The following is a 26614-nucleotide window of genomic DNA, read 5'->3' as shown; positions in this document are numbered from 1 at the left end:
GCAGCAGGACTTCTATGATATCCCATGTCTTACTGGCCTCTGGTAGAAGAGTGCAGTCCTTACTGTAATGGGAAGTTCTGAGTCCAGCTGCCCAGGAGTCATGGGACCTACATCACCTGGCTGTGAACAGAAAACATTGTCAGGGCATGTATAATGCTGATGACTTTAGGGTCTTATACTTGCCATGTTAAAGGGGTTGGCTGCATGTAGAAAATGTTAATAGGTTTACTTCGCAATACATTAGTCTGGAGTAGTGTTCTTTCTCTTTGTGATATAAAATATAAAGTAACCTTTCCATTAATATGGTCCACTACAAAAGAAAAATCTAACAACTACAAGGAAATAAACATTAAAAACACAATTAACAGAACCCACAAAACTTTATTACCTAAAAATGTCAAGTAACATTTTCCACAATAAACAAATAAATAGCAAAATAAATAAGATCATAGTTAGTATACAGTTAGGCCACCTCATGTTCACTTCACAGAGATAACAGCCAGCTCATGTTGTGGACTCTAGTGGCATGTTATACACCAACATTACTTTACATATAAGCCGTCAGACTGAACATAGAAGAACCTAGATTCACATCATCTGAGGCGTTCATGGGTGACTGCACTTCCTCTCCCTCACATCACACTCCCAGAAGTATTGGGAACAGAGGGGGTTTCTTGAGGAGATCCTCACAAAGTAGATGCAATATAGTTATCCATAAGCCTGTGCCATCACATGTCCAAAGTGATTTTCTGTTTAAAAAGATAGAAACTTCAAAATAGTCAAAGAGTGACCAGCTAAGCTAGTGCCACAGGCAGGGAAAGCTACAGGCAGCCTTACAGTGCGAGGACCTCTTCAAAATACGGCTAAAGGATCCCTCCATAAGGCACATGAGAAATTGTTATACACGGAACTTCAAATTCTACAAAAAAAATTGGGACTTTTCAGGGCTCATACACACAAAATGTTTTTCCAATACCAGTTTCCAAAACTAGCACATGTACCCATGTATTTGTATGGACCCGTACACAGCCGTGGTTTCCACTGTATGCACAGACTGCCAAAGCCAACAAATTTTGGTGAAGGCCCTTTTCCAGTCTATATTTACAGTTTAGGTACTTTTTTTCTTCTGTCATCAGCACAAGTGTACCTCACAGAAGCTACAGACATGTGACCACAGGTCCGTTTTTTGCGGCCTGTGACTGCACAAGTTTGTTTGCAGGAAGTCTTACACTGATGAAACTTCAGGGTTTGAGACAATTAGCCAGTGTCAAAATAAATAAAAAAAACAAACATTCAAAAACAAGAAGTATTGGAGCAAATCCTGCCATGCCCATAGAAAAAACACATTTTGTTTGTATGAGAATAGATCATATTCTCTTGAGGGGTATGTTGATTTTTTTACTTTAAATTTGGCAAAATGGAGGAGATATGACAAACTTTAAAATTCACTTAGGCTTGCGCCACACAACCATGTGCTAGGGTCAGGTCTTTGTGCATAATCTTGATATACGATACAAGAAGGCCCTTCTATGCAAAACAGCAACATCAGACTAATCATAACAGGTGCGCTGGCAAGAAGGGACGCCGTGAATCACATCTCATTATGATACAAGGAGTCCGGTCCCTGGAACTGTGCTCAGTCTGAAATCTGGCCAGCATACAGCCCAGTTTTCAGGGACTGAGCTGGGTTAAGTGGCGCCAGTCTTCGGCTGCTGTCAAGTCTCATCAACATGGTGCAATAGGACTAGTGGGCAGAGCTTTTCTGGGTCCACATTTCCGTAAAGCAACTGCATTAAATCTAGGAGTCACAATTAGTTCTGCAAAGACCTTTAAACCTCTCATGCCTTTATGACAGACTGTCACAGTTTCAATGTATGGGGACATCTTGAAACTTTTACAATTCTTTGTTTTCAGTGTTATCCATCCTTTCAAAAGTGGCAACGTGATCTCTCTTCCAATCTAGGTTTTCAGTGGTGGCAAATCCTGCTTCTTTTGCAACTTTGGTGACAATGGACACATAACTTTTTACCTTGTCCACATGGAGATCCACCATGAACCTACAAACAAAAATAAGAGCCAAAATTCAAAAAATGCCCACAATTTGAACCCCGGCAATCGGATTATCGAAGGGGATGACCCCTTCAGTGTAGTTTTCTTTAATACAAGTTTCTATTAAAAGCACACAGAGGAAACCGATTGGAAACGGATTTCAGGTTGGGGGTGGGTGTTGGACCTGCACCAATCAGCTGCCTGAAGCAATGTCATGCTTTGTGCAGCTTTCATTTCACAGGGCAGTAATGTCTCATTTAGCAGTCACTTTGTAGGGTTCCAGCTCAGCATAATTCAAGGCAAGATCCAAAGCACAGCCACTGTACAAAGTGTCCATAGTAGGAAGTGAAGAGACCGCTGCACTGGGTCCTCTTGGACAACTCCTGTAAGTATCAACAACTTGCACTCACCCAGGTTTTTTTATTTTGAAGGAAAGGTTTTTGGAAGGTGGTGGTGGTATGTGGAACAAATATCCAAACGACAAGACAAATGACAAGTAAAAGAAACTTACTTGGTTAATTCTACAATAAGAGTTGCTTTACTGGCTGTGATCAGCCTGTAGTCTGCAGTCAAGTGGTGAACCATGCTAAGACAAAAGAAAGCCAAAATTCAGTATTGGCACACACAACATTTATAGCAAAGCTGTGATTTTTATGGCTTAACATTGTCATTACTTTCATTGACCTTGTCATAATGCAGAGTTGGTAGTTTAAGGCAGTATCAGACCATGGTGGGGGGAGGGTACTCAATGAATCACATTCTGTGCAGTGCAGAGGACTCTGAGAATCATAGTGATATAGGATACAAGGAGTCCCTTTTACTTCAAAACTTTCATCATTATGTTTGGAGTCCCATACTCTACTGTGGCTCGTCCACGAAATAGGACACTGCATGGTGTGCGATACATTGACCGACCAAGGTTGTCAAGCTGCCCTTATTCTCTATTAAGCCCATGAGGTTTTATTTTAAAAGAGAGATACATAGAGTAGGAGCAGCTGATGAGAAATACACTATTGGGGGAATTTATTCTGTATAACATTAACATCTGTCTCAATGAATGGTGGCCCCTGGTGTATAAGCATGTATATACAGATGTCTATCCATCCCCATGTAGCTCCTCCTGCTGTTAGATCGAATATTTTTATGGTCACTAAAGAAAGACACGTTTCATTATCCGTTAAGAAGGGTATGAAAAAAAAAACTATTGCTTCTGTAGTGTTAGGAGAAGGCGCATATGGAGACTGGGCAGGCAAACACCATAGTAACACTGCTGATTATGTAGCCTTCCAGTTATTTACCAGCAAAAATCTGCATCCAATATTAAAATTTCACACACACACACACACACTTTGCCCATCAGGCCATACCCCACCAAAACGAACGGCTACATTGACCACTGGATGTTGCCATAGTCTTGAGAAGGAGTAACAGAGAAAAGAGTGCACACAGTCTGTTATATAAGAAACCCATTATTAACCACAGTTATAGTGAAACATGAGGTCTGTACACTACCTGCATGAGAAATAGATAATATTGAACAGACTAAGGAATTTACTCCTGCGATGAAGATCAGTCACCCAGCTGAGTGGTAAAAAGTGGATTATCACATTGTTTATCTTGATATAATCTAGAAAATAAAAAGAGACTATAAATATAGATCATAGATAACTATAAAGAGTGTCAGACACAGGGGAGCAGAGGCCCCATCAGAGGAACAGATGCTGGGGTCCCACCTTCTATAAAAATAATCCACCTCCCATGCAGCTGACATATTTCCATAAATTTAAAATAAATCAATGTAATATAAATCACGTAGGGTCAAGAAGAGTTCTCTTTATGGAGAGTTTGCCAATTAAGGCCCCCTTATAGGTGGGTGGAGACTTATAACCATTGATACTCAAACTAGGGAATTCTGGGAAATATGCCAAAATTAGCATAATTCCTAGTATTGCCCAAGAGAGGCAGCAGCATGTGGTCAGTGCAAGTCCCTCTACACCTTCCCCCTTCCTGGGGAGACACTGCAAACAGAACGCAGGAGTGAAAGCACAAAACGGAAAATACAGCAGAAGAGTACAAGAATGCAGTCCCTGAGGTCAGATAGCTCCTGTGGCTGCAGGTTGTGTTTTTTTTTTTCATTTAGTGTTCCAAATCGCCCAGTATGACAGCTGTCTGTGCAATTTTTTTTTAATTTTATTGCCGCCACAGTCTTGTGAGTTTATGGTGTACAGGTTTAAAAATGGCTCTTTTAATCAAAAATATGTTCCTTCTGGAATAGGTATTCTGGTTTGGCTTAATCCCACATCATGTTGTTTTTAGACTTCTTGCAGTTCAGGTGTTAAGGGGGCTGCCTTTAGAGGAAGCAAAATGGTTTTCCATTTCCCACAAATCATGTATACACATCACAGGCATAACATATACATGGGTCACTGCTGCAGCTTTTATATAGGCAGCACAAAAATTGGCCCATACACTGTACTTTTCTGGTACAGTACACACACACACACACACACACATTAAACCCCTATCATCTTTGCAGTTAATGCTGCAAACATGAATTTCCAAACCAACCATAATAGTCATCACACCCCCACTCCCTGTACTGAAAAATGGAAGGAAGGGGAGGGATGATGAATAATGATGATGATGATATACGACATCAAGGGGTTAAAGCGTGCAGTGGTGAGAACGTGTAATACTGTATATAAATGACGTACAAGCATGCCACCCATGTGCTCACGTACTGCTGAGAGTTTTATCCATGGCCCCCCTCTATGTGCAAGTGCCGCTATCACAATCATGGGTGTTACTTGCTCAAAGATCCTGGGCATGCGTCCCTCATCTAAAAACCCCCCTCCCCCCCCCCCCCCCCCCCCAATCATCCACATCTGCCACAACCAATTAACCTAGCTGCTGCGACAAAACATAGCTTGCCCCCTAGTCTTTGATGGTTTTGGTCCTAGGAGCCACATCAGTAACCTGCTGACAGGCCTTTGCATATAACTTGGGTCCTCTTAGCCCAGTCAGCCAGGAATATATGGCCATACAGGCAGTAGAAAGATGCTACAATGCGTTTGGGCTCCACAGTGGTTTTGGGAAGGCCCAGGGCTGAAGAATAATGGTGGACTAGACATATTTATGTGTCATTTCAGTCATCCAATGCAATTTTAGGATGTAAAAAAACCACTAGATAATCTATCCATATTATAGTTCATCATACAGTCATTATTCAGTGTACAGCATTGCAAAGTGATGGTTCTGCACAACTCACATAGCCTGGGGGCCCAATGGTGGATTCACCTGTAACGAAGCCCAGAGGTCATACAAGTATATTGCAAATAAACGGCTCTAGGTCTTACTTGGAGCTTCATCACATCTCTCATGATCTGTATTTCCATTGGTTTGTTCATCCTCTTCTCGGATTGTGGTCTGGCCCACAGAACCATTGGATGGGAAATTACACGCTTTTCCCTCTTCACCATCATTCTTTTCTGCTGTAGGCAGAGTGTATTTCTGTCCCGTCACCAACTCGTGAAACATGGATGTGAGGTTGTATTGAGATACATCTTGAGCGGTCTGGGGTAAAAATAAATGGGGTTCAGGGGCTAATATTCAGAAGCTTATAAGGAGGTCTCAATGCCAAGAACTGCCTGTAATGTCCAGATATATTTATACACTAAATGCTCACTGTAATTCAATGCTCCCAGCTGCACACAGTGGTAGTGTGGGAAAGTAGGGATTTAGTATTCTATGGCCACCTCCCCCAAAAGCAGATGGAGGACTCTATTCTCATAACTCACATCCAGCAGGAAGCCCTGAATTAAGTACAGCAGACTAAATGATAAGTTGCTGCCAATGTTCACCAACTCTCCCTTTAAAAAGGGGTGGATCTGGATGGGAAAAAATTCTGCAAAATCACAAAGAGGTTTCTCCCTACACCCGAGGGCAGCTGTGTATCCTCCCAATGTATCCTTACAACAAAAGAGCAGAAATGTAATGTGCCTAAAGAAACTTACCCATATATACAGCATGTAGAGAAATATCCAAAACATGGCCTACCTTTGTATACACACCATTAGCCGTTTTCAACAAGCTATTTTCTTCTGTTTCAATCCCATATGCTATGTAAGGACTGGTGGTAATATCTCCCCAGTATCCCCGGGCCCGTACCTTTCCACATCTCTAGGATCAAAGAACATTTTTTTTAATTGAGACAGCCAAAATATTTGCTGCTTCCACAAGCCTGTTTATAAAATGCAAGTGACAGACTTGATATTGCCTGGAAACCCTTTTACTAATCCAGGACAACTCATCTGAACTCATGACGTGTAAACTAAGATCCACCATCTAAAGATGTACAGATATAAAGGAAATCTTTGTTAAAACTAGGGGAACTTCCTCATAAACATAAGATTACCGCAGTCACTGGACCTGGACCTGATCCAGGACCACATACCTACTAAAATCAACTTAAAATAATGCTAATGAGCCAGAAGGGCTCTAGGGGGTGTTACCAGAGCTCCTCCATGCTGTAGCATCACAGGCTGTTACAGGTCCCTCTATTCCCTCAGAACTCCCTTCCTGTGCCTGATGTAATCTCACTGCAGCGTAGGAAGTTGCAGCACACAGTGGGAGGGTTGGACTCCTGGAAAGTAACAGCTTGTGAAGCTATAGCACAGAGGAGCACTGGTAACATCCCAGATAGCTCCTTTGGTTCATTCACATACTTTTAAAAGTTTAAAAATAATATAGATTATCAATACAGTATATTTTGTATATAGTTTGCAGACCATCAAACTAGACAAGTATATTTAAATCTATTATATTGTAGAGGTTTTTTTATTTATTTTAAGAAAGACTGAAATTGCCATTCATTCAATATTGTGAGGACAAGGGGGACAAAAGGGATCACCAGATTTCACCCCATTAAAGCACTAGTAGTCTCAAATAGAGGGAATTTAATAAATTCCATTTCATACCCTTATGTGAAATCTCACATACTTTTTAAAAACTCTCCTCTAAACTCATGTGAAAATGAGCAGAGTAAATAGAGGAGCCAGAGCGGAATCAAAGTTTAGAGGCTACAGATGGGAGGAAGCCCTTTCACTGTTAACTAGGGCATTTGCCAAGCCTCCTTGGAGCAAATCCGATTAGGACCCCTACTGCAGGTGTAAACCTAAAGAGACAAATATTGTAACATTTTGTTCTGTAAAATTCTGGGCCCACAACAGAACCCAAAATATTTAGAACAGATGATGTGAACTAAGCCATATAAGAAGCAAGGCAATTCATGCAAAAAAGCAGTCAGGAAGATCTAGCATGTCTGCGCTCACTGCCATCCAATAATCATTCAAATGAATGCAAAGTATAATATATTTAGTTCAGCAGATAAACAAGCTGCCATGTCTTAATGTGTCCCTGAAGTGTGCTGATAAGCGGCCTCTTATGAAGATAGTCTGGAAAGATCCAGGTCTCCTATAAAATGCCATCTTATCACAAGCGGATTAGGTTTCCAGGAATACAAGAGGCTTTATTACCATCCTGGAAAAGGGCTCGCCTGCATTACACACAACATATAAACCTTGTTCTGCTTCAGCTTTCATTACTTTTTGTTCCATGTTCTTCAAGATTGTGAGCAGTAGTTATGGAGTCGTTTTTTCTCACTGTGTACAAGTCATCTTGTATCGAAGGAAAACAGTACAATCTATATATTTGAAGCACGTTGGCAAGGAGGTCCACAGCTACTGGGCGAGCCAAGCTGTGATTACTTCACAAATGGACCGCAGTCAGGCTTGAAAGACGCAGCTACATTGGCAATTGGCTGCAGTAAATGCTGATGCTGGGTTACAAGGTTGTGTGCAGTAAGATACTCCAGGATAGCATCTTTAACAAACCTCAAATATTTTCCCAACAGCTGACGTTAGACTCACAGGTCTGTAGTTTTCAGGATCAATTTCTAAGCCATTTTTAAGCCCCAGTGCTGTGAAACAGAAGCGGTCCTTAAAAGGACATTACCACCAGATTAGTAAAGGTTGACTGTACTCATTAACTCTAGGGGATGCTGGCAGTATTTTTTTTTTTTTTTTTTTTAATGTATTAGTTATAGTACTTCCAAACTCTAAAGAAAATAAGGAGCTGCCCACTGAAGATCTCAGGGTAGGAGGATCAAAAAGGCTACTGGGGCATGGAGTAGCCGCGACATGTAGCCTCATGCCCCAGTAGCCGCTTTACAAAGTTTACTCATTAGGGCAAAAAAAAAAAAAAAAAAAAAAAAAAAAAAAAAAAAAAAAAAAAAAGGATGGTGGGGAAGCAAGGATTAGCTCTAAAAAGGGTTATCCTCATGTCCCATACATGCACCTACCACCCGTTCTACCTTTATAGGTATTTCCCTTTAAATCTCTAGATTTGCTGCCTTTATCCTTTTTTCCTCTCTGTAATCCAATAACACCTGAATCATTGCATTACAGTTATAGCAATTTAACCCCTTGCCGCACCATGACTTGTGCATGGAGAGGGCTCTTGGGCTGGGCATAAAGCAAACATCCAACGATAACAACCGCAATCAGTGCCGGTAACAATCATGGGGGTTAGCCCTTTTTACTGTTAAGTGCCTGGGGCAAAGCCATTTTGGGCCGGATTGCAGCCAACACCCACCCTTTCTCCCCGGGAAATCATCAGGAGTCGGCGATCTGTTGCCATGACAAGCAGGAGTCCATGCGAGACTCCCAGGCATGTCACCTACCACAAACCTAGTGTATTATGCAATATCCTGCATACAGTATAATTGCTTTATATGGCAGGATCCATATAAACAAAGAAAAAAAAAAATTATATAAATGATAAATCATAAAAGTTAGAAATTGCCCCCGTTGTCCAAAATGGTAGCAAGGAAAAAATAAATAAATAATAATAAGATATATTAGATCAGTGTAATTTGGAGCACACATTGAAAGCTGTAAATATAGGGGCCCAAAAGAAAAAGGTGTTTTTTGCCAATTTTACCACATTTGGAGTTTTCTTCCCAGCTCCCCAGTACACAATATGGAGGGGAGGAGTTACAATTTATTACAGGGCTTGTTATCAGCAAGAAAATGTACTTCCTAGTGCCGGTATTAAATTATATGTCACACTTGGTTGCAAACCACATCAGAGTGCAACACAAAAAAAAAAAAACAAAAAAAAAAAAAACACAACTGACTTTTGGAGTGGAGACATTAGCAGTTTTTTTGTTACTTCTCAATGTGAAAAAGACTCATGACTGTGATCCATCTTTTCTATGGGAAAAATGCATTGCACTTGCGTTTCTTATGCGTCTCAATAGACTCGAATGGGGCACTTGACTTGCAAAAATTATAGCAAGCTGAGAATTTGACCCACAGTTAGAAACAAATAAATGAAATAATGCAAGACAAAACCTATAACACAACGAGGCAGAGTGCAATGCAAGTTCTGTACATAAACACCAAATGTGAAAGGGGCCTTATCCAAAAAAAAAGTAAATGGAGCAATGACACAGGAAAGTCAAGGAAACCTTCTCTCAAAGGAATTGGTTGTGGTGTTAACCCCACCCACCCCCGCATTTTACTTTAGGTACAGTAAAAAAGATAACATATTTAATTCGTTAACAGAAGAGCATTGGGCATCATTAAAATATTTTAGGTCTCAGTCTTGTCAGGATTCAGGCGCATAAGGAGTTCAGTGTACAGAAAACTGGGGTAGGGCACTACATGACCTCAGAAATGCAGGTAATTACTGTATACTCACATGTGTCACAGTCATATGAGAAGCCAGAGTTTTATTTGGGACATCATAGATTCCTTCACGTATCATAAAGGCAACGCCCGTCTCTCTCCAACGATTGTACTCCATGGCACTGATCATGGCGGCCTGCAAGACATGCCTTTGTAACTTCCATATAAATGCATTGTGGAAGACATGCAAGAAAAAGAAATCACCTCAACAGGACACTCACCCCTCGGTCATGCAGCTTCATGTTTAAATCCCAGTCATAAGCTCCTCTCCTGGAGTCGTAGCGTTTGCCCAAAAACTGACGGTTCTTTACCTCCCAGTATCTCTCAATAGGGAAGAGCTTAGGTTCCGGTGTTCGCCAAAACTTAAAGATGTATTCCAACTCATCCCTTTCTTTGAACTGTAAGGAAAAAGTAACCAAAAGAGGTGATTAATATAAATAAAACCAGAAAGGATATTAAACGGGAATCAACCAAATCAAGCATGATAAACCAGCTGCAATTACTCATAGACCCAGGCACAGTGACTGTGGCAATCCCAGATTTGTAAATTAAAAATCAATATTGAAAAAAAAAAAAAAAAATCTACTTTTAAGATTATGCCAATGATCCACAAGGGCTCTGGGGATGTTAGCAAAGCCCCTACTGTAGCTTCAGAGGCTGTTACACTGTCTCCTCTTCCCCCTTGTTCTCGCTGCACTTTCCCCCCTTCCTCTGTCTGATGTAATATCACTGCACCATACAGTTGGGTAACAGTTCGTTGAGCTACAGAACACAGAGTGGCTCTGGTTACACCCCCATAGGACTGAGTAGTATTTTTAAAGCAGATTTTAGAATGATGGAGGCCACAGATAGCAAATATAAGATTACCACAGCCACAGTGCCTGGAAATGAGTATCTACCTTCAAAATCCTTACATTTTTTTTTAGGCGAGATGTTCCAAAAATGAGTCTTTGTGCACAATCACTAAAAAAGTTTAAAATTTTGTTGCAAGAGAAAATACACAGTGGAATATATTTGTGTATAAAAGAAATGCACCACATTGCGGTCTTTGAGGCATCTTAGGCCACGTCAACTTTTTAGCACAAAGAATATACTAAAGGTCAAGATCTTCCACCACCAAAACAATAACAGAATATGTACTTGCACCACTTCTAGATAGGATTCCGTTATTTGAGTGGAAAATATCGGTCTCATAACAAGCCTTTAAAAAGGTGAATGAAATTAATGTGAGGTGCATGTAATCTGCAAAAACAAACACATGCATATTACAAGTGGATGTTTTTGGCATTTGTATTGCAGTTTGGATGCCGAGTAGCATGCAGATTTTCACTTGCCTATACGTACAAAAAAAAAAAAAAAAAATTGTATGAGGGCTTGTTTTTTTTTTTAAATAAAAATCCACAAACATTGGGTTGGATTTATTGAAGGCTTCTACTGTACAAGGAGCCAACTTCTGCCAACTTGGCTAAATATTCCACATGCAGGTCAGAGCACAATGCTTTGCCAGGTGTCACCAAAGTAGTAGGGCTTCTGGTGCTGGCACACAATGGGCCAGCACTTGATAAATCTTGCCCATTGTCTACATTACTTTTTCAATATCACATCAATTTTAATGCTCCTGTAAAACACTGCAGATTTTTGCTGAAAGATCGCAAATAATGAGCAGTGGGAGCACTCATGCGATACAATTTTTTTGTACTTTTAGGCTACAAGCAGCAGTTCAAGATAGTTAGAAAGCGAAATGGCTGGAGCAGGACCTTCTAACAGAGGAGTAATTGCAATAGTGACACCTACTGGTAGTTACAGCCTGTTGCTTTGGCCCATTTCCCACAGATTTACAGTTCCAGTTTATACCCATTTTAATAGGCCGTAATAGCTGTGCAGCCCAAAAGGTCAGAGTACTGACAGTTCAGCTGGTCCTTAGGAAGTATCATGTGTTCTACAAATTGAAAGCCTTGAAAAAAATGGAAGTCCTGATAATACACGCTGCCACTAGCAAGAACACATTTGTCACACAGATTAGCCATCTGTAAATTTCGCAAGAGAAAAAAAAAAAAAAAAAAAAGAGTAATAATATAGCTTCTGAGTATTATATATTTATTATACTCCATACACGTGAAGGCCTCATTTACTTACCCGGCTAGTAGTTCATTAGCAGCAATGAGCAGAGCGCCTCTCCTTTAGGGTACCACTACACTGTATATACAGAGAACATCCCAAGACTGACTAAAGAGCATTACACAGGAAAAAATAGATTACACTTTATCATTACGTGGCTATTCAGTGCTTACTGTAATGATACCCATAAGGTGTACGAGTACCAGTCTAACAATTTTGCCTCCAATTTCCATGAAAAAGGCTTTTTAGGAGAGAGCCGCTGAGCCATTTTGATATGCGAGACATGCAAGGAAACAAATAATGTCCCATTTGGCATTGATGAAAGCCTCTTTCGTTCATTCTTAGGAGTAGATGAAAGCGCAGTCTTCAATAATAAAACCAAACTGAAGAGGCAAAAATTAGTTAATCTGCACATGTGGAGCCATCACAATAGGAAGAAATGAGTCAAGCTCATGTTTTTGGAACACTGAAGGCAATCAATATATGCAAATTCATGCAAGCCAAGAAATTAGATTTAACATATTCTTCTTTCTACAATTCCTGCTAAAATCAAGACCCATTTTCATTGAGGGTCAGGATAATGGGTATCCTAGGACCATAAATCACAATACATATTGGCCTGTTTTTGATTTCCAATATTCTTTTATAGCAGCAGTCATTAAGCCATAAGGTACATAATTGTAATCCATAATTAAAAGGGCGTCATCAACAGGTCAAGCCTTATTAATGTGTCCTGATGGAGGAGGCGCATTATGTTTTCTGCACTTTGCTATGATACGGATACACACAGTAGGCTATGATATTGCTCCCCAGGCAATGCCAAGAGGGGTCGGCCAGAACCATTCCCTTGCAGCTCTCTGATGCAGAGTTGACGTGTTGCTTTCCTTGCGGCTTTTAACCTCACCCACAAGGAACAGTTTACCTTTAGATATCACTTACAGCAAAGAACAAATAGCACTGGAGGGATTGCTATAAAGAATCTGCAAGATTCAAGTATCTGGTCACACTAGCAGCCCAAAATTCAATGTTACACGGCACCAAACTAAACGCTTTCTAGTTTCAAATCTTGCTAGACTTCAGGCCACTAAGGAGCTTTGCTTGTCCCAGTCATTCCTGGTTTCTAAAGGGCAGGCATCTTCTATGTATCCAACCAGCTACATTCTATCCTCTATGTCAGTGATGGAGAACCTTTTAGAGACCGAGTGCATAAACTACAAAAAAAAAAAAAAAAAAAACTTATCTATCAAAGTGCAGACACTGCAATTTATTGCCAACTGCTCTGCCAATGCTTTTAATCGTATTGGTGTCTTGAAAACACCAATACAGTTGAAAGAAGGGGAAATTCAGATCACTGTAGCTTCCCTCCAAGGTCCCTCTTCAAGAAACGCAGGTCAGGAACTCCAATTGTAAGTCACTTTCCATGGAGCTCTGGACAAAAGCAATAAATAAGAAGGACAAATTGCTAACGTTGTACAATCCAGGCAAGTATTACAAGTATAAGATAAAACAAAATGTACCTGCGCCAAACACTCTAACAAGTGATAAAAAATGTGGTATTTTGGGGTCTAGATGGTAATTTGCTATTAAATATAAGTGGATACCTGGTGATGGTGGAAACCGAACCTCCTGGTCTGAAGTGGATACAGTCCCTTTTGGTGCTGGAATCCGGAAATATGGTAAAGTCCACGATTATGGTTGTCCAGAGGGGTTTCTTTCCACAGGTAATCCAAACTGGATGTTCATAGACTTGAGGATCGCTAGTGTTTGCACGTGGAGTAGAGCCCCAGCCGGTAGCTACTGCTCCATACACAGTTCTGATTGCAATCCGTGTGGTGACGTCACCCGGTACGGTAAGTCCAGAAAGACAAAACTTCTTCCTACGCGTTTCGAAGGCTGCTGCCTTCTTCCTCAGGGAATTTGTGTCACTGTGCATATAGTGTGTTTATATAGCGATCGCCTGTCTATGTAAGTATCCCAAAAAAAAAAAAAAAAAAAAAAAAAAAACTTTATCTAAAACTTTAAAGTCAAAATAGTGACAAAAAAAAAAAAAAAAAACTTTATTCAAAACTTTAAAGTTAAAATAGTAACTAACTTATGCATTAAAAATAACAGTGTCGCTACAACGACATATATACGCTGGTACCGTGTATGTTGTGTTCAAAGGGCATCATGTATCATGTAAAAGGATTTTAAAGGTTTTTAAAATATGTATCAAAGCATTCATTATAGAAAAGCAAACAGTTCTATTTCTTGGTTTAGCCCTTCGGGTGCTAATGAATCCAATGAGAAGATCCATTTGGTTTCTGTCCGTGACATCTGGGCGATGTAATTTCCTCCCCTCCAACTTTGGTTCACCTTTTCTATAGCGAAAAATTTGGAGCCCACAAATTGCTTCTGGTGGAACAATTTGTAGTGTTTCGATAGAGGGTGTTCTTCTGACCCTTTTATAATATTTCGTCTGTGTTCATTGATGCAGTTTTTTAATTTCCTCTTGGTTCGACCCACATATAGTTTGTTACCTCCGACTACCACAAGGAAGCAAAGCGTCTATTGGGAGATGAACGTACCTATTTGAAATTAAAATCGGACCCCACTGAGAATTTTAAAAGGGAGTTAGGGGACTTGGTAAAAAATGGCTTGACACTAAATGTCCTGAATAAAAAAAGAGGCGAAATACATTAATAATTTGACCCCAAGAATACCGGTTATGTACCATATTCCCAAGATCCACAAATCAGAAACCAATCCCCCTGGAAGACCCATTATATCGGGTATTGGATGTCTAACATCCAATTTATCCGAATATATAGATAATTTGCTGCAACCACAGGTACAGAAACTACCTGCCTACCTGAAAGACACCAAACACGTTCTGCAAATTTTAGAGACAATTAAATGGGAAGAACATTTTCTCATTGGCACACTGGACGTCACATCATTGTATACCATCATTGAACATAATAAAGGACGCAGTGCTGCGGAACATTTTTTGAGGAAATCAGGATCTTTCTTAGACAATCAAATCAAATACATAGGGGAATGTATTTCATTTATCCTGACCCATAATTATTTTAAATATGATGACTCCTTTTATCTTCAAACATGGGGCACTGCCATGGGGACCAGGTTCGCACCAAGCTACGCCAATTTATATGTGGGGAGCTGGGAAGACCACCACATCTTCCCCACAGGCGGGCTTGCTGCGAACCTGGTCCTCTGGCACAGATTTATAGACGATGTGCTGTTTATCTGGTCCGGAGGAGAGAATTCGCTTCAACAATTTCTGAAAGAAATAAATAAAATTATTTCTTAGAATTCACACCAATATACAGCCAGACAAGTGTAAACTTCCTGGATCTAACCATTTATATAGATGAGGGAAACATCAAAACTAAGACGTACAACAAGCCAACCGATAGCAACAGCTTCATATTGAAAACAAGCTGTCACCTCCCGATATGGTTAGATGCAATCCCCAAAAGCCAATACCTCCGTCACCGTAGGAATTGCACGGACATAACAAAATTTGAGGAGGAAGCTCAAACACTTCAGAAAAAATTCGAGGAAAAAGGCTATGAGAAGGCCCAATTAAAAACCACTGAACAAATGATAGCAAAGATTCATCGATCAAGTCTACTTGAAGAAGCAGATGGAGAAATACTGACAGGTCCAGATATGAAGGACCAAACCATGTCTCTGATAAAAATCCCTATCATAACTCAATATACGCAAGATCAGGAAATCTTAAAGCGTATTGTCCAGCGCCACTGGAACATTTTGTTCCAGGATAAAATCATTGGACAACAACTACCAAAAAAACCCACATTCATTTTTAAAAAATCCAGAAACATAGGGACTCTAATAGCCCCAACTGTAAAAAACAAAGTATCGGAAAAAAATGGAATACAGAAGAATTTCTTACATGCACAAGGTTTTTTTCCCTGTACCCGCTGCAATGCATGCAAAATCTCAAAAAGCAGAGAGATAATTAAATCCTTTGGCCCGAGTACATGTCCAGAACAATATAAGATAAAAAACCACATGAATTGCTCTACCAAAGGGGTCATATATTGCATTAAATGTCCCTGTAACAAACTATATGTGGGTCGAACCAAGAGGAAATTAAAAAACCGCATCAATGAACACAGACGAAATATTATAAAAGGGTCAGAAGAACACCCTCTATCGAAACACTACAAATTGTTCCACCAGAAGCAATTTGTGGGCTCCAAATTTTTCGCTATAGAAAAAGTGGACCAAAGTTGGAGGGGAGGAAATTACATCGCCCAGATGTCACGGACAGAAACCAAATGGATCTTCTCATTGGATTCATTAGCACCCGAAGGGCTAAACCAAGAAATAGAACTGTTTGCTTTTCTATAATGAATGCTTTGATACATATTTTAAAAACCTTTAAAATCCTTTTACATGATACATGATGCCCTTTGAACACAACATACACGGTACCAGCGTATATATGTCGTTGTAGCGACACTGTTATTTTTAATGCATAAGTTAGTTACTATTTTAACTTTAAAGTTTTGAATAAAGTTTTTTTTTTTTGTCACTATTTTGACTTTAAAGTTTTAGATAAAGTTTTTTTTTTTTTTTTTTTTTTTTGGGATACTTACATAGACAGGCGATCGCTATATAAACACACTATATGCACAGTGACACAAATTCCCTGAGGAAGAAGGCAGCAGCCTTCGAAACGCGTAGGAAGAAGTTTTGTCTTTCTGGACTTACCGTACCGGGTGACGTCACCACACGGATTGCAATCAGAACTGTGTATGGAGCAGTAGCTACCGGCCGGGGCTCTACTCCACGTGCAAACACTAGCGATCCTCAAGTCTATGAACATCCAGTTTGGATTACCTGTGGAAAGAAACCCCTCTGGACAACCATAATCGTGGACTTTACCATATTTCCGGATTCCAGCACCAAAAGGGACTGTATCCACTTCAGACCAGGAGGTTCGGTTTCCACCATCACCAGGTATCCACTTATATTTAATAGCAAATTACCATCTAGACCCCAAAATACCACATTTTTTATCACTTGTTAGAGTGTTTGGCGCAGGTACATTTTGTTTTATCTTGTTTTTAGTAGCTCCACTAGTTGGATCTATACTCAAGTTGGGGTGCAGGTCACCACCTTTGTTACCAGCGACTTCAGCCTATTGTCCAGTGTTTGCGCTGACTCATTTCTGTTAAGTATTACAAGTATAGCTTGATGGCTTTCACAGAGACATGCCTACATGACTCTGGAGTAAACATCCCAGATTATCTGGTACCCAGGGTAGGGAGAAAAAAAAAAAAAAAAAAAAAGGGGGGGGGGGGGAGGGAGGGTGGCTGGGACATATACATCTCTATATGACAAGTTGTGCAACTCCTCCTGCATCAGTTTAAAAGAAACACTGTTGTGCAAATCTCAAGTTGCAGCAATACGCCCCAATATTGGCCAGGGAATTCATCATAGTCCATGTAGGTATAGTATTCCAACCACCATTCACAGGCACAAACGAGGTGTGTGAAATCCTGGGAGACTATCAGTGAGCAGCAGAACAAACATCCCATTTCCCTTATCCTCTTCATGGGGGACGCCAATCAGGCTTTATCCCAAAACCCTGCCAGACTTCTACCAGCATATACCAACTGCAACCAGAGAAGAGAAAATCCTGGACATTGCAAAGGCCTGCAAGATTGAAATCCGGTTGCCACCAGGCAGGTCAGATCTTGAAGTAGTTGGCAAACCAATTTACCAGCAGCTGGTCAAAAAAAAAAAGAACCGGCATCAGGAGTCGCGGGGTGTCAGCAGTAATCCCTGAACACCCGCAGTTGGCTCCGATCAAGGGTGTTCAAAGTTAAATGCCACTGACCGCGACCTTTGCATCTTAAAGGCACAGTGTCAGCCTATGATAATTGTCAGCCAGATTGCTTGTTCATGTCCCATGGTGGAACTAATAAAATTGTAAACGTAGTATACTGGGGAGGATAGTATAAACCTCCTACCCACTTCACCAATCTTAGTCAAACTAGTAAGTACACAACAGGCGAGAAGACAATTTAAAACTTAGCTTTTAATAAAGTACAAAATAAATTAAAATACTAAAATTATGAAAAATTGAGATGGCAGTCGTCACGTGGTTGTGCCGGTCAACAAGAGAGGTACCAACACCATGGCTGAAAAGATAGGTTTAACTCTTATGCGGTCATGTAGGGTCTTGACCACATAAGAGTTAAACCTATCTTTTCAACCACGGTGTTGGTACCTCTCTTGTGTAAATTTACACTTGAGTTAACTATACAGTCGCAATTTATCTAATCGATCCTCCCCTTTTAGTGCAGGGCTTGATGACCGAGCACAGGGCGAGGTTCCAGACGGAGTTGCAGCTTCATAGGGCTGCAATCCCGTGCTGAGGCCGTAGGGTGCAGTTAGATCCTTTTCCCTTCTCTCCATTAGGGATAATTATGATTCTTTAAGGTTGATTATTTTAAATGAACCTTTAAGGTTCATTTCCCTCCCCTGCCCCTACGCGTTTCAATAACTTTCTACTATACTTACCTCTTACTGTCCATTGGCGTCTTCCTCTCCACCTCTGTGTTGGTCCCTTGGTCCTTCCTATTGATCAATATCCATTCAGGAGAATCAGAGCACGCATTACCTGCCCAACAGCTGCTTGCAGAAAATGAACATGCGTGCAGCAGACTACTCAGGTTTGAGATCCACCTGGACATTGATAAAGTACCTAAGCATTGGAAGTTTTTCAAAGGTGTTCTATACACTAATTTGGATGCCCTGTTGACCGGCACAATCACGTGACGACTGCCATCTCACTCTTCATAATATTATTTTTATATATTTTGTACTATATTAAAAGCCAAGTTTTAAATTGTCTTCTTACCAGTTGTGTACTTACTAATAAAATTGTAAAAAACACAACACTAAAATCGTAGCAGCTGCAGGTCCCTCCTATTCTGTGCCTCGCTGTGCCCCATAAAACAAGTAATGGCCACTGGTGTGGGGAGGGGGGGGGGATGGGGGGGTTCTGTACTCAGGAGAAATTGTATAACAAATTTTAAGATGGGTTCTCCTTTGGAAATGTGTAAATTTAAGGGCTAAGTGAACATATAACATTAACAATCTTCCTAAAAACTGTTTCTGATGTTTGAGGGTTGCATATTTGAAAGTGGGTTGATTATGTAGGGTGGTTTTACTGCTAATTATTTAAAATTTCATTAAAAACTGTATTTATCCCCAAAATAGTCAATTCTGAAAATATGTTAAGTCTATATTCGAATTGTAAGCCGCGTGACATCAAAATAAATTATCCAAACATTTCAAAAAAGCGATGATTTTGGATATGGCAAAAACCATTGGACATCTACCATTAGTCAAACTGAAAAATCAACCCTTCAATGTCAAGTGCAGACCCTTCACCTCTGGGTGTAAAAATAGGACCTTTGGTTCTTCGACTCAAGAGACTTGCTGTCCTAAGGATCTGCAATGAGCAGCCCCCTTAGGCTGGAACACCATGCTTGGGATGGCAAAAAAAGGGACATACTAGAATTACTCTTGCCCTGTGGTTTATCTTTCTTAGGATCCAAAAGATTTGCAATTTGCTCTGGTGGCAAGTGATCTACAGCTGGAGGTCTACACAATCCAGTTAATTTTTTGAAACCCCCATCTGATTGCTGGACCATTCTTTCTGGAGACAGTAACCTGCCTCTACACGGTCTACCACTTATTGCTTCACTGGAGTCGTTGCTACTGTAAGAATCTCTGAATCCTTTCTTGTGCTGCATTGCTTGTTGATTTAAGCAACTGCTGTACTATTGTCTGTCATAACCGAAACCTTGTGAAAGAGCTGCATGAGCCCCTTTGGAACAAGAGCAGGAGCAAATTCTCCTGGCTATTCCAAAAGACCCCAAAACACCTAGGGCTATAACACCATGCCTGGGTATGGTGCCTGTAGTATTGACCCTGCTTGTGTAGCGAACACAAGGATGTCCCACATGTTTTTTGGAGAGAGAGCAATGTAGTGTATTTAGAGATACCCCAAATAAGTTGTAGAATTCCATCTACAGAGACTGAGGACACATCTCACGATTGAAGAAGGAAATTCTGCAGAGCACTTTAGTGAAACTTTGCCCAGGGAACCACTGGGATGAAAGAGGTTAAAAAAGTACTAATACAGACATAGCTGTCCTGAGGCAGACCTATATGGTTTCCTCGATACTTAGTATTCTGGTTCTTTTTGTCAGTTTTCCCTAGGGCTAGGAAGGATTTCATAACTGAGAATATAACAAAGTCCCTAAAAACTTTTGCCCCCTTACAGGGACCAGTGAAGATTTTTCTTGATTTAATCAGCCAACCTAGCTGCTATCTGATACCTTGACCAAGAGCATTTGAATATACTCGAAACATATACAAGAATCTGTTGTCTGCTGCATGTGCATAGAGCAGCCAGTTATGCAATTGGTTTTGTATTTGGAGTCAATAAAGGATTTGACTATTTTTCATGATATGCTAGCATGGTGGTCACCTGAAGGTCCAAGCTGTCATACAAGAATGTTTTAAAAAGAAATCTATCAGGTGAGCGCTGTATACCCCTCAGTGTTTCTTTTTTGGACACATTTTATCTTTGCGAATACCCTTAGATTGATGGAGATTCCAAAGGGGACCTGATCTTGAGGGCTCTGGTCTTGAACTGCAACCTTAGAGATCTTCGAAACCTAGAATGAATGGCCAGATGCTAACAAGGCCAGTGGAGGCCATAAATCATTAGGAAAAAAAAACATTGACACTTATTTATAGATCCAGACCCTATCACTGTGGTAATCTTCTTATATTTGTTATCCATGTCCTCCTTCCTTATACAATTAAGCTAATGCTTCTTTAAGGTCCATCTCGATGATTGGGATATAGAGATACTTGTTTAAGGGTTTCTGATTCATGATAATTTTAGGGACCCATTTGGCTTTACCTAAAGCAGTATGGAATAAAAGCCCTGACCTGCTTTGCTCAACAGGACCCAACAATACTTCTTTTGCAGTGGAGGGGTGATAATTCCGAGACCATGGCCCTCTGGTTTTTTCTGTGCATGGAATTCTTGTCATTTTAAATCAAGGCAGGAGGAGACAATGGCCAGAGTTCTGCCCTCTACAATGGTGTTGAGGACCCACTTCCTTCTCATAATCTATTTCCAAACCTGGAAGTGGTGGGATAGTCTCATGATGGACTATGCTTAGTCCTGGGTGACCGGTTAACCAAACTGCTGGGAACAGGATTCCCTGCGATTCTTCACTAAACAGCAAAAAGGCTAATCAATTATTAAGACAATGCAAGTTTGAATTCAATAAAAAAATGTCTTTTAAGGGATTCCGCAATGTCTGGCGTGGTGCCAAGTGACTGGCGCAAGGCAAATGTGGTGCCAATATATATAAAAAGGGCTCTAGAATTTTGCCAGGCAATTACAGACCTGCAAGCTTAACTTCCATTGTGGGGAAAATATTGGACGGGTTAGTAAAAGACTATATACTGGAGTATGTGACATTAACTAGCATAATAAGTGACAGCCAGCAAGGGGTTTACTAAGAATAGAAGAAGTTGTCAGACTAACCTGATCTACTTCTATAAAGAGATGAGCAGATGACTGGATGGAGGAGCTGCTGTGGTATTTCACACTGTCCCTTATAGACGCCTGATGGGTAAAATAAGGTCTATAGGTTTGGCAGGAATCATTTGCAATTGGATTAAGGTTATGCACCTGGGGACTAATAATCCAAAGGAAAAATATGTCCTTGGGGGAGTAAATTTGGGAGAGTCCCTTGTCGAGAAGGACCTGGGGGTACTAGTAGATCATAATTTTAATAACAGCATGCAATGTCAATCAGCTGCCTCTAAAGCCAGCAAGATCTTTTCATGTATCAAAGGTGGTATGGACTCTCGGGATAGGGATGTTATATTACCTCTGACAAGGTATTGGTTTTGCCTCACCTGGAATATGCTGTCCAGTTGTGGGCACTGGTCCATAAAAAGGATTCCCTGGAGCTGGAGAGGGTTCAACGTAGAGACACAAAAATTATAAGGGGTATGGAGGAAAGATTAAAACAAAACAACAAGATTTATTTAGTCTGGAAAAGAAACGACTATGAGGGGACATGATTCAAATATATGAATGGTCCATACAAAAATAAATAAATAAATAAATATGGTGCCAAGTTGTTTAAGATTAAATCAAAAGACGAGGGGGCAATGTCTCCATCTGGAGAAATCAAGGTTTAATCACCAGAGGCGACAGGGCTTTTTTACTATGAGAATTGCCAATCTGTGGAATAGCCTGCCTCAGGCGCTGGTCACAGCAGAGAGCTTCAAGAAGGGTCTTCACCTAGATAACACTGATGGTTATGTTATATAGAACTGTCCCCCCCCCCCCCCCCCCCAAATCCTTTGGTTTCCCTTTCCTCATCAAATCCCTTGCGTTCTTTGAACTTGATGGACATGTTTTTGTTTTTTTTTTCCAACGGTATAAACTATGAAATTATGATAAGACTTTCACACCTCGCCATTATGGGGTACGGACAAACTTGTACAACATATCTTTCACTTCATGTAAATGGAATACCCCTTTTGCACACCGGGATGTACTATTACGTCCCGGTTTTGCAGGCAGGGGCTCCATACACAGCGGTTGTAGGCTGTATATCACAGCTGTAACTGCCACTGTCAGTGCTGGCAATGATCACAATAGTTAACCTGTTAAGTGCCATTGAGGCACCCATCAGAGCCCCGTCATCTTGGATGGTCGATTGCTACTTCCAGTAATGTATTCGAGATCAGGAGAAAAAAAATACTATATACTGCAATACAGTAGTATTGCAGTATATAGTATGAGCAATCAGACCATGGAGGGTTAAAGTACCCTAGAGTGTCTGAAATATATATATATATATATATATATATATATAGTAAAAAAAGTTTATCACCTTTTCCCTAGAAAAAAAAACCTAACATAAAACAAACTGTAAAAATCATAAACAACATGTTAGATCAATGGACATTTGAATAGAAAAAAAAATAAAGTCATTATTATTGGCATCAGAATTTGGCAACAAAAAAAAAAAGATTTCTGTATAAAAGATTTGAATCATTTTTAAATCCACTAAAACCTATATAAATGAGGTATCCCTTTGATCAAAACGACGCAAAGAACCTTTCTACCAAAGGCTAGTTCTTTGGCATTTTGAATATTTAGCCTATAATGTTTTGCGAAAGTGAATTGACTAGACCACATGGTTCCCCTGCATATTTCTTCGATGGAAGCTCCCCTTTTCTCTGCCCATGAAGCTGCCAAGGCTCTGGTTAATTATATAGCATGAGGAATTGTAACCCCAGAACCCCCGAAACCTCTCACAGGAGTTATCCGCAGGGGATCTGTAATAATGATTTCCATGCTGGAGGCCAATTGTTGTCTATTTTATAAAACACTCACATTATACAGGTGTATATGAACAAAGGATAAGAGGCGAGTGAGCCCCAAAGATAGCAGATTTAGGAATCTAAAGAATAACAATTGATGTTAGAACTCTTCTGATGGCATAATTACCTTGCTAATGCTGATAAACCTGATCGGAGAAGCGTGCACGACTGATAGCGATCAAAACGGAGACCCCAGATCAATGCGAGGGCCCGCTTGTATTTCAAACATACTAATGCCAGCTTCCTTGTGTAGCGATACGGCATTTCCTGTGCAACGCATCTTGGCCTGAAGTCGCCATCTTGGAACACCCAGAAGTGTTCCGCCGTTCACACAAACGTCCGGGTGTTGTTGGCTTCACGGAGCCGCTAACAGAGCCGGTTGAGGATCCCCATGAAGGCAAGGGAAGGATGCCCAAGGCATTGTTTGCGGCCTGGGACTGGTAGGTTGAAGGATTGCGTCCTGCACCTAGACTCTCCTGACTGTCCCCCTTAGAGAGATCTCTCTACTCCCTGCCCTGTGTAGGGACAGGAAGACATTGGAGTGTGGATGCACAGTGTGGGGTATTTAACACCTCTGCTTCCCTGTCCCTACAGAGGTCAAGGGGTCATCCTCCAGGTGGGGCGTCATGGGGGACGCTATGGAAATTCCCAAATGAGCTAATAGCAACACCTTACCTGTGATAAATGTAACTAGAAGTCATCTAAAACAACTTCCTTTTCAATGTTGGAGTAACAAAGTGTATCCCCCCCCTCCTATATTTGAGTTTCTTACTAGTCACGCCTCTAACAACTTTTCGAAAGTCACAGATCAATTGGGCAGGTTGCCAACCATCATCCATGATGGAAAGTGATGCATGGTTTGTGGACTGGAGGCAGAGAGCCATTTATCCACTCAGGCTCCCATGCAAAAAGAATTATCTATAGGCTTCAGCTTTACATAGACTGACCTTAATACATGACAGATTCAGCAAAGGAAGGACACTCTGTTGGTACTCGGGATCTGTGACACATTTAATGAACTGTTCACATTTGTCTTGTACGTAGGCAGTAGTCTTACTGCGGATCAAGCTGTTGCCAAAAATCTCAAGAAAGATGTCACACTTCTCTAAAAAGAAAAGCACATGAACAGGAATAAAACATCTCTTACAAGACTGCTTAAATTTTTTTTTACATAAATACGGTAAGCAAAGGATTACCAGCTTATATTTGGATAAAAAGATTTGCATTATCCTAGATATACACATAATACGTGTACAAACGACCACAACTTTTATGTTGGCAGAGACAAAACAACAACAGTAATTTTACCTTGTAAACCCATTTGTTCTGGATTTTCCAAGGCCAACGTCAAAAACAGCATTTGTCGAGCGAGAAGCTCCAGGTCACTCTCAATGATGAAGAACTAGAAAACGCAAGAACATAATAAAATGGTTATAATGTGCCAAAACTAGAGGTTAAAAAACACACAAACTAGATTAGATTTTATAGACTGTACCTAAATGGTACCTACATTAAGCCTTCTCTGTGGCCAGCGACGGGCCTGACAGATGGTTTTGAGGAGATGCCTCCCATCACCACATCCCACCAAAAGGATATTCAGCTCTGGTACATCATCACAAGTTGTTAAATGTTGGATGGTTGTCTGAAGACCTAAATGATAGAAACAGCATTATATAAAAGACACACAGCGCATTTAGGTGGTGTTCACATCTGCATATTAATCACAGACTTAAAAAAGCATCCTTGCACACGACCCCATTGAAGGCAATATGCTAGCATCACAATTTACAGCCAGATCACAACCCCCACAGAGGTTCTATAACACCTGGTGTCGGGCGGATGCAATTTTTGAGGTGAGGAGGGCTCACCACCAACAGGACTGTGGTAGGTGCTTAAAAAAACGGAACACATGTTGGACAGGATTCACTGACCGACCACAGTGCAGAGGACATAACTCCTTGCTTCATAGTGATAGTGAGCCCCTCCTTCCCAGCAGAAGAAAAGTGCCAAACTGTAGTCATAATTACAGTTTAGTACTGTTGTTCTATGAAGTCTAGCCAGGGCACAGGGCATTCATCACAGACAGAGCATGATTATGCGCTGCCAGCCTTAGTCCTGTGCCCAAATGTAGAAGAGCACTTAACATAACTTGTAACCACAATGAACACATTGGGGGTTCACACAATGTCAATACTAAGCTGGGCTTTGCAGCAGGGCCCAGCAGTGCTCTCCAACCACTTTAGAAGGAACACATCACATTGTTCTCTAAAAGAACCAATGGAACATAGAAAGTCTTTCATGTGTAAATATACATCCAGGACTTTTATGTAGAAGAAGTAGGTAGTAAGCCGCTCCAGCAAATAAACAACATAAACATTGAATTAACAAAAGAAATGTTAATATGCATCAATATTGCATTTTGTAAACTCACAAAACATTATGGGCCAGACTTATCAAGCTGTCTGATGGATTCGGACACTGCGCAGGATTTAACATCAGTAATTGTGTCACAAGACACGCACCGGGAGGAAGAAGGTGAATACCGGCGGACCTCTGAGAGGGAGGTACGGATGCAGGAAAATCGGGCGTACAAGCTACGTGAATCGCGCCGGAATTCATCTTCGTCGGACTGTCTGGATCGAGGAGATCGCGACAGAACCGTGTAAGTAAATTTGCAACAGTGTGTGAACACCGCCTCACTCCGTACCACCGCCATAAGAGTCTATGGGGCCGTATCTCTGACATATGTCCCCACAATGCCTGTGTGAAAGGGGTACAAGGCTGTATTCACACACACTTTAAAACAATTCAAACACTACAGGGATCTTGCAAAGTTACGTTACCTTTAGGTACTAACTTTTAGAAGCTAAAGAATCGGAAGAAGAAAAAAGGCACACATAAATAGTGGTACATATAGCAGATAATAAGTAACATGGCTACTGTAGTACAAGGGCAGCATGATCCATTCCCACAGTCTGTATGTGCACAGGATAATCAAGCAGAATACACATGGCTTGAAGAGTCGCACTTACACTGCATCTGAAGATCTAATGCAGGACTGAAGCCCCACAGGGTTGGGTACACCTCTCCACTTCCTGCAGCCGCCATGGACACTGAAACTGAACACAAACACATGGTGTGAAGACTTTGTACCTGGTCCCAGAGGCCGCTGTCAATGCATCAGATGTTTGCATTTTAAATGCTGCTGAAGACCCATT

The 26614-nt window shown here is 40.8% G+C and overlaps 1 protein-coding gene across 1 annotated transcript in view; it reads right to left on the bottom strand.

Annotated features, from left to right (window-relative positions):
- Window positions 1-361: 361 nt before the first annotated feature.
- The window catches only part of DNAAF3 (dynein axonemal assembly factor 3), a 31478-nt gene continuing 5225 nt past the window's right edge, over window positions 362-26614 (bottom strand). Inside the window, exons 2-12 of the mRNA XM_072156783.1 lie at window positions 26429-26515; window positions 24907-25046; window positions 24705-24798; window positions 24344-24501; window positions 10019-10195; window positions 9811-9933; window positions 6106-6228; window positions 5406-5622; window positions 3562-3676; window positions 2561-2635; window positions 362-2057 (exon numbers count right to left, since the gene is read on the bottom strand). Coding sequence (XP_072012884.1) covers window positions 1895-2057; window positions 2561-2635; window positions 3562-3676; window positions 5406-5622; window positions 6106-6228; window positions 9811-9933; window positions 10019-10195; window positions 24344-24501; window positions 24705-24798; window positions 24907-25046; window positions 26429-26504 — 1461 coding nt within the window. The 5' untranslated portion in view covers window positions 26505-26515 and the 3' untranslated portion in view covers window positions 362-1894. The remainder of the gene's footprint in view (window positions 2058-2560; window positions 2636-3561; window positions 3677-5405; window positions 5623-6105; window positions 6229-9810; window positions 9934-10018; window positions 10196-24343; window positions 24502-24704; window positions 24799-24906; window positions 25047-26428; window positions 26516-26614) is intronic.

This window comes from Engystomops pustulosus, chromosome 6 (assembly GCF_040894005.1).
Source record: "Engystomops pustulosus chromosome 6, aEngPut4.maternal, whole genome shotgun sequence".
NCBI lineage: Eukaryota > Metazoa > Chordata > Amphibia > Anura > Leptodactylidae > Engystomops > Engystomops pustulosus.
The sequence above is the reverse complement of the archived record's forward strand: the minus strand, read 5'-3'. Positions and strand labels throughout refer to the sequence as shown.